We start from the raw sequence: 14,346 nt of genomic DNA, 5'->3' as shown, positions 1-14,346 counted from the left end.
GAAAGTAAGACATGAACATCTTGGATGATGAAGGCTTAGAAATGATCTGTACATTTTTGTTCTGGAAGTGAACTAATCCTTTAAGGCCCATGTCCAGAATTTGCTGCAGATCCCACTCTCTCATAAGTGACCACAAAAAGGTTTAGTTGAGGTGAATATTTCTACCAGATGTAAATAACAATGAACTGCCTTGCCTGACCACTTGACCCACCACCCCTCCAACCCACACACATACACACACAAAGAAATAGAGAGAGAGACTGAACAAGTGTTCCTCAACAAAATGCCTTTTATTTTTTAATTATCCAGATCGTGTGGTTTAACATATGATCAAAATGTCTTGGAAAAACAACTCAAGTGTTTAAAAAACATGCCCTCGTCACACTGACAGAGTTTGTATGCTTGTACTCTATTTACTACTACTTATGAGTCATATAAACAATTTCTAATTCCTACATGTTTACCTCAGATTTTATTAACCAGACACATCAAATCAACAAAGCACTTAATGTTCTCACAGTTCTTCATCTAAACGTTCTTACCATCATGCTGTCGGTTTGTTTATGTAGCTCTCCTACAGTGCCCAAATAAGTCCTTGTTTTGCCCACTTGACTTTCTCGTAAGAGAAAGCACTTCGTTTACAGGCACCCCTTGATATATGAGCTTTATTCCCTGTTATACACACAACAAAAACAGTGTTTTAAGAACATTCTGAGCTCTGTAACTTGTCAGATAAAGATCTGGATATCTGACATAGTTGGTCCTTGCTGTTCAGAGTGCTTTCTTTTTAATATATATCTAATTTGACCTTTACAGAAAACACTGTTGTGCATCTTCAATAAACTGGGGTTACTGCTTTGGTGATTGACTATTAATGAAAGAGAAGACAGGCAGTTATATATCAAACACATTATATCAAAAGCATTTTGCATAACTAATAAGATAATCAATAACACAAACATTAGCTCACTAGATTAGGTTTTTTCCACCACCACACTGTTCTCTTGCTTGCAGGGGCCATCTACATGCTCTCTGTAAAACAAAAAAGATGTAAAATACAGATGTGCCATCCAGGGCCGGCACAAGCTCAGCTGCCGCTCTAGGCAGAACACTGTCATTACCATTAACAAAATGTTAACGTTTGATACAGACATGGTATAAAATTATTTTCCCCTTAAAGGGGACATCAGATGCAATGTTCATTTTTTTAGCCTTATTTGCAGTAGTTAGGTTTCTTGTGTTTCTGCCAGTTCAGAAAAGCTAAAAAGAAAACAGCCAGTTTGGGCTGTCTGAGTCTGAAACTGTGTCATCCAGCAAGCTGTTTAAATCTGCAGCCATTTTCTATGTAGATAGCTAGCTATTTGAATAAGACCACCTCCAATCCATACATGGAGTCCAAAGCAGCAATTCACTCAAGTAGCAAGCAGCAAGTCTTGTTTTTGACACCTCCCACAGAAGAGAGGGGTGGGGTGAGCAGTAGCTCATTATAATTTAAAGAGACATGAAAGCAGTTTTGAGCAGAGCTGTTTTTGACAAGGCAAAAATGGTGTTGTTTTACATGACCATTTAGGAGTTTTAACGGAAGTATGTTGCAGACATTTCATGAAGACCCTAAAGAATCATACCAACTTGTGGAAAATGGCCATCCGATGTCCCCTTTAAATTACTTTGTGTCGTTAAAAAACAACCTGATCTCATGACGAAAACGTACCTGTGGGAACTTTTTTGCGAGACGTGAAATACGTACCAATAAGTACGTCACTGCAATTAACAACAGATATGTCCACTGAGTGGTGCTAAAAGAGTGTTCGTTTTTTTACCTTGAACAGATTAATGTACATATTGTATGTTTTATGAGACGTTGTTTTTGTACGTGTCACCGCAGTTCTGACTTGAAATGTCCGTTGAGTAATGCTTTAATGCTCCGTGACATTTTAAAAGAACCATCTGCACTACACCTAAACCTACCCGACAGTATAAACAAAAGGGAATGTGACATAAAATGCAATTGAAAGCATACCATTTTCAATCTTTCATTTTCCAGCTCTTTCATAATGAGTTTTTCACAGGATTCATACCCAAGGATTCCACATCCTAAGTCCAATTCTGTGCCAGCTGAGCTACCGAGCAAGCTTGTTATATCTGGTGTTGTGTCTATTTTCGACCACCTACCAAATATTACCCCTCTCGTTGAAATAGCTACATGATTGCCTAATCCTAACTTCTCCCCCGCACTTAATCCTAAACCTACCAATACTAGGGAAGTAGTAATCTGGCGGGGGTCAACACCGGAAAGCAAAACATATGGAGCTGTAAACGATTACAAGTGCTCAGTGTTTTACCGCCTCTAGTGTTCATTTCTGTTGAAAATTGCAGTGATATGTACTTATTGGTACGTATTTCGTGTCTTGCAAGGGAGCAGGTACGTTTTCGTCATGAGATCAGGTAGTAAAAAACCTATTTGAAAAAGTGCCTGCACTTGCCTGTAGAAAAACAGCTCTTTGGCCATGCTGTTCTTCAGCATATCCAATTCTTCTGTCTTCTTTATCTGTATCTTGATCTCCGTTTTCAGTTCTCTGATGTTCTCCTCCAAGGCATCAACTGTCTCCTGAACGAAGAACATTAAACATTCAATAACTTGTGATCTAAAGTGACAATTATCTAAAATTAGTGAAAATTAGTCACCCGATATTGTTCCACATTTTCCCTCCTCTGTCTCTCCTTTAGTTGGATCCTCTCTTCAAGACAAGTTCTCTGGAGTCTCAGCATCTGCTCCTCTTCTCTCAGTGGTCCTAACTGCGCCCTCAGCTCCTGGCACTGTTCTTTAGCCTTACTGAGGGCATCCACAGTGGCCTCCCGTCTCTTCAGCAGGGACACTAACCGGGGCTCGTAAAATTCCTCCAGAGCTTTGATCCCATCCTGAAGGTACTGCTGTAGATCACAAGAGGCCCGTCGTCCTTGAGTCACATAAGAGCGGTTCTTCTTCTTGCTGGATTCTTGAGTGATGTTAAGTTGCTTTTGCAGCTCCTGCAAGTGGCTTTGGTGATCTGAATGGATCTTGGCGATCTCCTCAGTTAGCTTAAGATCAAGGGCCTTCAGCTCCTCCTGAGTCAGAGATTTTTGAATACAGTTAGAGTGGACTTAACACCCATTTATGATAACTCAAGTCACATGAGCAACAGAGACTGAGTAACTTAAGCCATTTGATTTTCAAGTTCTGTTGGTTGGAACTTGTAAACTATTTCAAATAATCTTGTTAACAGATTTTGCAGGTAAGACTTTGATTGCATTAACAAAAATGGTTCCCTCAATACTACCTGAGCTTGGTTGAGCTGCTCCACCTCTTTCCGTTGTAATTCAAGCTCTACTTGTCTCTGTGCACAGTCGCGGGCCACTGTGAACAGGCGTCTCTTAGTTTTTTGAGTCTCCTCCTGTAGGCTTTTTCTTTCCAGGCTGACTTTGGACAGGAGGCCTTGTTCCTCCTCCAGAGCCTCCCTGACAGTCTGCAGCTCTTGAGCCATTGGCTCCTCCAGCTGCAGAAGCTCCTGAACCAACTCATCCCTTGTGCGCTCCAGCTGGCCCACCTCCTCAATGCAGTTCTCAAATGCTTCTCTGAGCTTTTGTATTTCCATAGTGGCAGACAACTCTGGCATTGCCTCAACAGGGTTGCCAACAGCATTATCTTCGACCTCCAACACGGTTTGCTCTTTCTCAGGAATGCATGTCTCTGAGAACTTGATTGGTTTTGTGAATCCATTCCTGTCCAATTTGTTCTCCGTTCCTGAAAACAACTCCAGTGGTGCAGTAGTTGGATGGGCTGCATCAAAAGCATCTAACTGTGCCAACATCTGTTGCATAAGTCCATTAAACTCAGCTTGCAAAGCTTCTCTGCATTTTATTGAATACGGCATGGATTCTCCAGGAAGAGTTAGAGCAGCCTCAATCTCTTCCAAGCAATCTTCAAAATAGTCTTCATCTTCCTCCTCAATAAACAAGGGTTCAAATGTTTTGTCTGTCTCTGATAGAGACCCATAATCTTGCTCAAAGTTCATTTCTTGATCCTCCATTTTATATGTTGACCTATGGGAGTGAACATTACGTTAAAGGGATAGTTCACCCAAAAATGAAAATTCTGTCACTAATTACCCTCATGTCGTTCCAAACTGTAAAACCTGTGTTCTGAAGATGAACAAAGGTCTTACGGGTTTGGAATGACATGAGGTTGAGGAATTAATGACAGAATTTTAATTTTGGGGTGAACTATCCTTTTAATGGCCAGTTAAAATTAGAATTAAACTTCTGCATGACAAACACAAACACTAAATGCATTGATCGCTATATTAACACCATATTAATCTTGTGGTTAGTCATCAACTTCATTTTATATTTTAAGTATGTACAATGTGCTGTGTGAACTGTGATTCCTGAGCAATGAAGGATGGTGAGAAGAAATCTGAAGCGAATGCGTCATTGAAGGACAGCTGCATAAACTTGTCAAACAGCTGAGTGATCTAACGCACTTAAACACAGTGCTCGCATGACAAGGTTAGATTAACATCTGCGAATAGATTGTTTCATTAGTTGTAAAGAACATACACATTGGTACATACATGCTCTTGCATATGGCAAACATGAAGTGAATAAAATGTAGACATTTCTACAGATGCATCTTCTGCATCCCTAACCAAAAAGAGCAAAAAATTTTTTTTGCACATAAACTTTGCCCAAACTCAGTGATTTTAGTATCCAGAAATGCCCATCCACATCTTTGTTAAACAGTGCTGGTATTTCTTATGCCAGTCTCAATGGGACACAGAGCAGCTGCTGAAACTGCCAGCAAGAACAGACAGAGAACATTCCACCAGTGCCAATGATCTCAAAATCCCCAACACGAACAACTGTTCATTCCTTCGACATGTTTACTCAAAGGAATATTGACAGTTTTACATGTTGGTCTGGAGTAACTAATAAATCTAATCAAGCATAAATTGATGAATATGTGTTTTCAATTAATTCATTTTCTGCAGCTTTACAGACTTTTGAAACCATCGCCATAAGAAAAACTACAAAAACACTGTACAGTAGGTAGTGCTATGAAAAGTCTAAAGGCGCAGCTAGAGCTAGGATACTGTGCCAATGTAAATATTCTAACATCAAAAGCATTTAAGAAAACTGTAATATATAAATTCATCAACTCACCTCAACTCAGATTACGAGGTTCCAGGACAATAATCATGAAGTGAACCCCAAGTGAAGAGCTGGTAGCCAACTGAACATGAAAATAGGACAACGGTAGTCTGGCCTCTCTCTGACCGAGTTTAAACATATCCCGCTGGTCTCTCAGGCAACGTTGAATCTATTTACATTTATTAATAAACAGAAGGGGGACGAAATATGAGCTTGTATAGCACGGGCACCAACTCGAGCTAATCAGGAATCATGAGGTCCGCTGGGAGGTGACCTGCTCATGGGAACCAATAGGACATCAAAGAGCAAATTTCATGCAAATAGTTATAATCAGTATCCAATGGGTGGAAAGTGTAGGGTCCGCACATGGACATGACACAGCAAAAGAATCCAAGGGGGGTGGCCACACAACAGTGACATGATGCAGTTACCAATAGAGGCCACAGGGAGATGCTCGTGAAAAGTTGTCATCACTTTTGTGGTTTGCTAAACAGCACTGACCTACATTTAAGAATGACCTGAAAGCCAGGCTCTCATAAAGCATGCAGAGAATTGAAATCAAGTGGGAACTGAAAGCTCCAAGAGAGTCGTTTTACAGTCGTGAGATATGAGAAGTGAGCGTTTGTTTGGAGGAGCCAAAAGCTCCAAATTACCATCATGCCTGCTCATTTTCTCAGCTGCTATAAATAGACATTAACAGATCAATAAAGTTGGTACAAGATAGTTTTAACAAACTGATAAATCGGTACTGTGACAAGACTTAACAAAATATTTAAACCAAGATAAGATGGCAAAATACAATCTGTAATACAAGTAATAATGACAAGGTGAAAGAATATGTGAGAAATCAATGAGCTGTTTCAAAAAAATGTCATGTTTATTCCAAATTAATCTACTGGAGGTTTTAAAAACTATAAACCTGAGAAAGTTATGAAGTGAAACTTTAACACTTTAGAGTACTGTTATGTCATTAATGAATAACTACACATGAACAAGTGACTAATGTACTGTTAACATAGTAACTACTATTTACTAACGAGAAACTCTTATTAATGAGTTAGTAAGTAATAGCACTCAGTTGAAAGTGGTAGTTCACTATCACCTAATCAGTAATTACTGTTTTCTTTTTCCATATCTCCCAGGAAAACTATTTAGAACTACTGTATATACAGTTGAGGTCAAAAGTTTACTTACACCTTGCAGAATCTGCAAAATGTTAATTATTTTACCAAAATAAGAGGGGTCATACAAAATGCATGTTATTTTTTTTATTTAGTACTGACCTGAATAAGATATTTCACATAAAAGATGTCTTGTATATAGTCCACAAGAGAAAATAATTTTATTAAAATTACCCAGTTCAAAAGTTTACATACACTTGATTCTTAATACTGTGTTGTTACCTGAATGATCCACAGCTTTTGTTTGTTTGTTTAGTGTTGTGTGTCCCTTGTTCATCCTAAACAGTTAAACTGCCTGCTATGCTTCAGAAAAATCCTTCAGGCCCCACAATTTTTTTTTTTTTTTTCAGCATTTTTGTGTATTTGAACCCTTTCCAACAATGACTGTATGATTTTGAGATCCTTCTTTTCACACTGAGGACAACTGAGGGACTCTGTTACTATTACAGAAAGTTCAAACACTCACTGATGCTCCAGAAGGAAAAACAATGCATTAAAAGCCGGGGGGTGTAAACTTTTGAACAGAATGAAGATGTGTACATTTTTCTTATTTTGCCTAAATATCATATTTTTTTCATTTAGTACTGCCCTTCAGATGTTACTTACATTTCCCATAAGACAAAATAAGTTAAATTTACCCTAATATTCAAATTCAAAAAGTTTTCACCCCCCAGCTCTTAATGCATCGTGTTTCCTTCTGGAGCATCAGTGAGCGTTTGAACTTTCTGTAATAGCTGCATATGAGTCCTTCAGTTGTCCTCAGTGTGAAAAGATGGATCTCAAAATCATACAGTCATTGTTGGAAAGGGTTTAAATACACAAAAATGCTGAAAAAACAAAAGATCTGTGGGACCTGAAGGATTTTTCTGAAGAACAGCAGGCAGTTTAACTGTTCAGGACAAACAAGAGACTCATGAACAACTATCACTAAAAAAAACACAGCTGTGGTTCATTCAGGTAACAACACAGTATTAAGAATCAAGTGTATGTAAACTTTCGAATGGCATCATTTTTATAAATTGAGCTATTATTTTCTCTTGTGGACTATATGTAAACATCTTTTTTGTGAAATATCTTATTCAGGTCAGTACTAAAAACAAAACAAAACAAAACAAAACCAAAAAACATGCGTTTTGTATGATCCCTCTTGTTTTGGTAAAATAATTAACATTTTGCAGATTCTGCGAGGTGTACGTAAACATTTGACCTCAACTGAATAATACAAAATTTGTAATTAATTATAAAGTGAAGGTTTTGGTAACCCACTAGTAATGGCTCAAGTATTAGCAAATCCTTCAGAGGGGATTAATCATTATTTGGATCAGTATTCTAAAGTGAAAAGCATGATAACTCCCTAATTTTAACTGAGGTCATTGTAAGCTTTTGAGGTATACGTAAGGTTTTGGATAGTAATGTTACTACATCCTTCTACAGGAATTACTAATTATTTGGATCAGTATTCTAAAGTACACATCATGGTAACCCAGTAATAGTAATAACTTAAGGGTAACCAAATTCATCTTAACAGAACAATACAAAAACCTCAAAAGTTTATGAAGATGTCAGTCATTAACAGGGAGTTTGTAATATTGTGAAAATCTTGGAGTGGTGAAAAAGATTTATGTATAGTGACTGGCCCACTTATTTCAATGGCATACAGCCATTGTGGAGTCAACATGTCTAGGGGCTTTCCTGTAATTGAACTCCTACATTTTCACAACTGTGTTCCTCTTAGAACCACATGGAGGCGCTATACAACCTCTTTTCATAACATGGATGTTACATAGGTGTATTTGCATTTGCTTTATAAATGTTGTGGTGACAGAATCTGTCATCTAATTGGACAATCTTTAAAAATAACATTTCTAAACATTACATCTGCAAGCTTTTGTCTACAAGGTTTTTCTAAGTATATTGATGCCCATTAGTTCAAGGCTCTCTCTCTTACAATGAGCCCCCTCTGAGGAATGCAGAGCTGCTTGAGCTAAGTAATAAAGCAGTGTTGAGTGATGCCTGGGCTGACCGAAGTTGGTAATGACCATTCGAAATAGTGTCCATCAGCTTTATTCACTCCGATTAGATCATCTTAAGTTTAAAGAGTCCTATGGTTAATCCCAAAGTACATGCCATTTCTTCTTAGCTTTTTACTAAGGTGGCGAGGTTTCTAAAGTGTATCGCTGTAAGAATACAATAGTGAAGTTATAGCCTTGGCAAACACTACTAATGATTCCAGGTAGTGTAAAAAATAATCCCAAGATTTTTTCTGTCTGGCCTTGAATTACAGGTTTGCTCAGTAAATAAGCGGATACATTACGTTACCATAGATACTATAAGAGACATCTGCCATTCACACACTTGCACAGATGATAAAGACTTTACCAATTATTCTCCTAAACTTTATGTATGGTTTTGATTGTATTGTGCTATTGTTTTAGGGACTACTCACCTGTTTTCCATCAATAATTTCCTTTTGTCTATTTCTGTGTAACTGCAAAGGATGGCTGTAAGCCTCTGGTAGAGGTGCTCTGGAAAGTTAAATATTTTGGTATGCCGCTTCACATCCAGTGTTTGACTAAAAGGTCACTACTGCTCTACAGGGCTTTGCTGCGTCAATATGTGTAACTAAGTACATACAGTGAGGTTCAAAAGTCTGAGACTAAACAGAAGTGCAAGTACACATGGTCAGTGTTTCCAATTTGAACAAATGATTAGAGACCTAGAAATTATGCAGAATCTTTCTTTGTTTTACATTATAGTTACATTATAATACATTATAATTAATCTTAAAAATTAAATCCCATATTTTCTTTTGGATTCTACAAGTGTTATTTCATACCTCCTCTGAATAAACACCAGGAGGATCTCCTTTTTTTTACAGTTTTACAAAACAGATCCAACTTTAAAGGCTTTCTTTATGTTGAGAAGACATGGATGGAAAATATAGTCCCAGTGCTCCATTATAATGATGATTTTGATTTGTAATTTTTAGCTTTTATATATTTGAAGCATCCTGTATTGTTTTCAGGGCTGGGTTTTGACAAAAATTTCGTGATTTGATTTGATTCTGATTCACAGCTTGTGTTCTAATTCAATACAATATTGATTATTTTGGATATATATCAAGACTGTACTGTGCCAAATTTTCTTAAAGAAAAAAATCTTAACTATGTCTGTAAAATATGCATGAGAGTCAGTTGGTACTACATTACTATAATATTGAAAGTTAAAAGTAACAAATTTGTATACAAATGCTTAAATTACTATTAAGTTTTAATATAATAAAGTTACAATTACATACATACATATGAGTATACCTAAGTTAACTTTTCTAGCTGACAAATGAGTATGATGGACACCAAATTTTTTTATTTTTTTTTCTGAGGTATATGTAGCGTTACGTGACATTGTTCACAAGCTGTTATACTGACGTCTTTCAACGGTTGAAACACTGATTTAGCAATTACAGGAGACAGGATACGGATTTCGGTAAGTTGTACACTTTTTATTTAAAGGAACACTCCGCTTTTTTTGAAAAAAAAATGTCATTGTTCAATTCCCCTAGAGGTAAACTGCTGAGTTTTACCATTTTTGAATCCATTCAGCTGATCTCCGGGTCTGGCGGTAGCACTTTTAGCATAGCTTAGCATAAATCATTAAATCTGATTAGACCGATAGCATCTTGTTCAAAAATGACCATATATAATGACGGTATTTTTCCTATTTAAAACTTGACTCTTCTGTAGTTACATCGTGTACTAAGACGGACAGAAAGACCGGCACTAAGTTTGTGTAGATGCAGAGTTGCAGCTGGCTGAGTTGACGACTGCGTAATATGCACCTGCTGCCCCCATGGTACGGCAGCAAAGTTCCTTGATTATTACGGCGAAATGTGAGTATAGCTCCTAGCCATATCGACCTAGAAAATCGCAACTTTTCATTTTGCGTCCGTCTTTGTACACGATGTAACTACAGAAGAGTAAGTTTTAAATAGGAAAAATATAGAAACTCTTTGGTCATTTTTGAACGAGGTGCTAACGGTCTAATCGGATTCAATAATCTATGCTAAGCTATGCTAAAAGTGCTACCACCAGACCCGGAGATCGGCTGAATGGATTCATTTTATTTTTATTTTTTACTTTTACTAATACTGTCTGCTGTTCACATCACAGCTGAGCTCAAGATATTCAATTCACATTTTTCATTTATTCACATATTTGCATAACACAAATATTCATGTATATTTTCGCTAGTGATAGGCTTAGGGCCAATAGTGTTGTTGTGATGCCATCAACCGGTTAGTGTTGTCATCATGACATCATCTTCATTGAGCAATTCCCATTACAACATGGTTTAAGCCTCACAAGTCCAGTCCAATAGAAAGCAAAAAGCAAGCCAAAACAAAAACATTACTTGTCTGTACTGTAGCTGTTTGTGCTTATGTGGTCAACATTGCAATATTAACTTAAATGAACATCCCTGACATGTTTTGAATTGCAGCCTAAAATTCTGTGCGTGCCATTTTAATTTTTGGTCAGAGTTATATTATTATGAAAGTCTTCAGAGAACTATAACTCTTGGAAAAGTCTGTCTGCGGTGCCAGATGAGCATTGTGATCTTTTATTTATTGCTGGCTGTCAGATTTTTCTTAGATTGTGTTGTTAATGGAAACTCAACGCGTGCGTTCCAAGAAAAGCCAGTCTAAGACAGTCTTAAAGAAAATATCTGCTTATCTCAAAGAACATTTTAGCATTGAATGGCACTGCATGATAAAAACATGCTTTTCACAAGCACATGTATCAGTCTACGGCTCTTGAAAACAACACTGAAGCATCAGTTTCACATGAAAAGAAAAGATGGTTGTGATAAACAATCTTACCTTACGTCTGAAAATAACAGCCTGAACCGACACGACAACATTCTCAAACATCAGATAACTCTCTCATGATGTTTTGTGTGGGTTACAACTGAAGCAAATACACCTGCCAAGTAAATAACACATCATTATGTTCCTTTTAAGATCCACATATCATTTTTGATCTAAAAAAAAACCCACACAAATTTCCCACAAAACATATATCTGCAAGAGCACTGGATTGTATGATGAGAATTTTTGAAGTGATAGACTATAGTGAATTAAATGCAGAAATATCAAAGAAACTAAAATACTTTGAGTCCCAGTGTTAGAAAAAACATGGCACAGGCTAAAAAGCTCATCTGGTAAGTTAACCATAAATGGACATAGAGTTTTTGGAAGTCAAAGAATGCTGGAGATGAGCAGATCAATGTGATCTGGAGAGATTTACGTTCTCTGCCTCTGCTTTCAACTGGTCTCCTCAATTTATTTCAGTGGATGTGGATGAGGTCAACTCTCCTGACGGTCAGATATGATCAAAAACTATCTGCTGGGATTTTTAGTGCAGCTGTTTTCATTGCAGTAATAAAATAGCTTATGACAGCTGACGTTTTTTCTACCATGATAGTGATTGCGTAAGAGGGAATTCTTGAAGACGGGTCAGTCGGATCAGCCCCCTGACACCTGAATCAGTAAGAGGAGTATAAGATGTGATTGAAGATTTAAACTAAAATGAGAAGAGAGATTAGAGTTGATGGGATTTTTAAAAACAACAGTCACTTAACATTCCACATACTTGATATGAAAGATATGTTATGTTGATAATGGTCTGTTTTGGACTTTAAAGTTTTTGAACAGGAGGGTGTAACACATTTACACTGTGTCAGCTGTATGTGTAAATGTGAATAACACTCCTTATCAGTGTGTAGAAAAAGTGAGCTACGTAAGTTTAAAGAATTTGAAATATTGTACACACAGCAGTCCATTTAAGACAAATGAACTGCATCGTATGTCTAACAAATAGCACCTCGACTGGGTTGACAGTCAAAAAATAGACTGAACAAATAAAAACCAAGTAGCTGGTTAAATGTTCTCCCCATAAAACATTTGTGATAAATGCAGTTTTTGTTTCTAAAAATTTACAAAAACAGTAGACTCAGGTCCATCACATACCTCCTTTTACACCTTGGTACCTTTCAGTTCATTATGTGGCTGCAAATGCAGCTCAAATACTAAAACAAAATGGAAATGTATTGCCTCGTTTTCTGACAAGTATATATACACACTGAAGGATGTCCACTAGCTAACAAGAGGGTTTAGATTACAAATGCGGTCTTTCATTTTGTGTTGTAACCTGCTGTTAAGGTAACAGCATAAACACAGCAGTATATTGCAAACTGTCCTTTCAGACCCCTGACCTCTGAATGGACATCACGTGGAACGCTCAAAGATTGGGTAACTGTACTGCAAATTTGTTCTCAAGACCAAATCTAGAAATGCTACATACTAGGGCTGCCCCCTAAAAGTCAACCAAAATTGTATTATTTTATTTATAACATTACATAGCCACTGAATCTAATGTTAACCTAGAAAAATGTGCACTATTCAAATGTGTCCGTAGTGTGGAGGCTGAAAAGTAGCGTGCTTATACTGCATGACAGATGGAGGCGCTGGTGCGGTCACTTGCTCTTAAAATACTCCGTCATTTTTGCTCATACAGATAAAAGTAATACATCTTTTAAATCTTTAAAGACTCTGTTTATTTGTGTGCACTCACAATAACGAGACGTTGCGCTTTTGTAAAATAATTAAAGCAAACAAGATGCGCTTTCTGCCGTTTCGGTCTCTGTGAACTTGAGCACTAAACTACGAAACTCTGTGAAAAATATATCTATAGAGAGTGAAATGTCTACTTTCAAACGAATTAATTCAAATAGCAAACAAATATTCTCAGATTATGTAATCCATATGAAACGTGCATACAGGCACATCGCTACTGCGGAGATGATGAGTCAGTGTCGCCAACTTTATCTCTTAAGCCAACAACGAAGAAAGCACTAGTTTATCTTATTAGGCTATGTAGGCAATTAAAGGCTTGTTATTATGATTTATATGGCTTATGAATAAATGTGCGACTAATAGTCGACTAATGCTTAAAATGAACGATTACTAGTTGACCAGAAAAATATTTAGTCGAGGGCAGCCCTACTACATACATTGTATAACGTAATCAAATGTATAAGAACACTGCATATTCATCATTGTGTAAATTAAATATGTATTTCATCTTATTTAAGTTACAAAAGTGATTTTCTTTCTTTTGTTGTTTGATTAACATAAATGACAGACAGCAGGAATATTAGACTGCTATCACTCTAAGACCTACCCAAATCCAATATACTGTTACACATGTGTTTTCTTTCTCAGCTCTTTGATTTCACTTGAAAAGACAGGCATTTTGACACATGCAAAGTGTGTTTAACCGTTCAAGGACTATAAAGCGGCAAAAATAACTCCACTCAATACTCATCTCAGAAACAGTCAGACAGCGCGTATATAGCCAAATGATTCAGTGGCTTAAAATTACTTGTTTTTAAACAGCAATGTTTAAAAACGCATGCAAACGATTAGTTTTCGTGACCACATAGCACAACAATGTTACGTGAGCCTGTAACTGCTATGGAGGCAATAGTCCAAAATCTCTACCGGTTAATCATGTCTACCTGTATATCTCCCACCCGCACTCACAACTAGTGTAAAATGGTTTTGAAAATACTTTACGGACCATTAATGTAATGCTAACTTATCCATAGAAACAGACATATATAAGGGTTTGTATACATGACACCATCTTCAACTGAAAGCAAAACATTTGATCTGTTGGCTTTTATTTACACTACAACAAAGTTTAAAACAAATATTGTTCAAAACAATACTGTTATCGTCACTGTGTAAACTGGAATTTGTGAAAATGATGACGTATTAGGTGTTCAGTCCATAGGTATGTGCACAGTACTGTTTCTTTACAAAGTGACATCGCCAACTACTAGCCTGGCATGCATAATACAGCGTTTTTAGTTGTTTTTGCGAAAAGGGAAAAGGAAAAACTGTGTTGTGTAAATCATT

General features: G+C 37.0%; 1 protein-coding gene across 3 annotated transcripts; it reads right to left on the bottom strand.

The window, feature by feature from the left end:
- Nucleotides 1-277: 277 nt before the first annotated feature.
- Nucleotides 278-8,875, bottom strand: sync (syncoilin, intermediate filament protein). Of its 3 annotated transcripts, none has more exons than XM_051136805.1 (6): nt 8,815-8,875; nt 5,200-5,356; nt 3,318-4,080; nt 2,686-3,105; nt 2,480-2,608; nt 278-1,028 (listed from the first exon to the last, which is right to left on the bottom strand). In XM_051136805.1, the coding sequence occupies exons 3-6, from the start codon at nt 4,065-4,067 to the stop codon at nt 975-977; spliced, it is 1,353 nt and encodes a 450-aa protein (XP_050992762.1). In that variant the 5' UTR covers nt 4,068-4,080; nt 5,200-5,356; nt 8,815-8,875; the 3' UTR covers nt 278-974. The 3 variants fall into 3 exon arrangements, with proteins under 3 accessions (XP_050992762.1, XP_050992763.1, XP_050992761.1); XM_051136806.1 differs by lacking the exon at nt 8,815-8,875 and having other exon boundaries at nt 278-868; nt 971-1,028; nt 5,200-5,428; XM_051136804.1 differs by lacking the exon at nt 8,815-8,875 and having other exon boundaries at nt 5,200-5,427.
- Between the last annotated feature and the right edge of the window lie 5,471 nt (nt 8,876-14,346).

Source organism: Labeo rohita, chromosome 19, assembly GCF_022985175.1.
Source record: "Labeo rohita strain BAU-BD-2019 chromosome 19, IGBB_LRoh.1.0, whole genome shotgun sequence".
NCBI lineage: Eukaryota > Metazoa > Chordata > Actinopteri > Cypriniformes > Cyprinidae > Labeo > Labeo rohita.
The sequence above is the reverse complement of the archived record's forward strand: the minus strand, read 5'-3'. Positions and strand labels throughout refer to the sequence as shown.

What these genes read in the sequence shown, in the direction of transcription:
- sync (XM_051136805.1), bottom strand. Translation starts at nt 4,067, where the DNA reads ATGGAGGATCAAGAAATGAACTTTGAGCAAGATTATGGGTCTCTATCA. An exon ending in AGCAGCTCAACCAAGCTCAG is followed by an intron (nt 3,106 to 3,317) that starts GTAGTATTGAGG and finishes TCTCTGACTCAG; the next exon opens with GAGGAGCTGAAGGCCCTTGA. An exon ending in AAAATGTGGAACAATATCGG is followed by an intron (nt 2,609 to 2,685) that starts GTGACTAATTTT and finishes TTCTTCGTTCAG; the next exon opens with GAGACAGTTGATGCCTTGGA.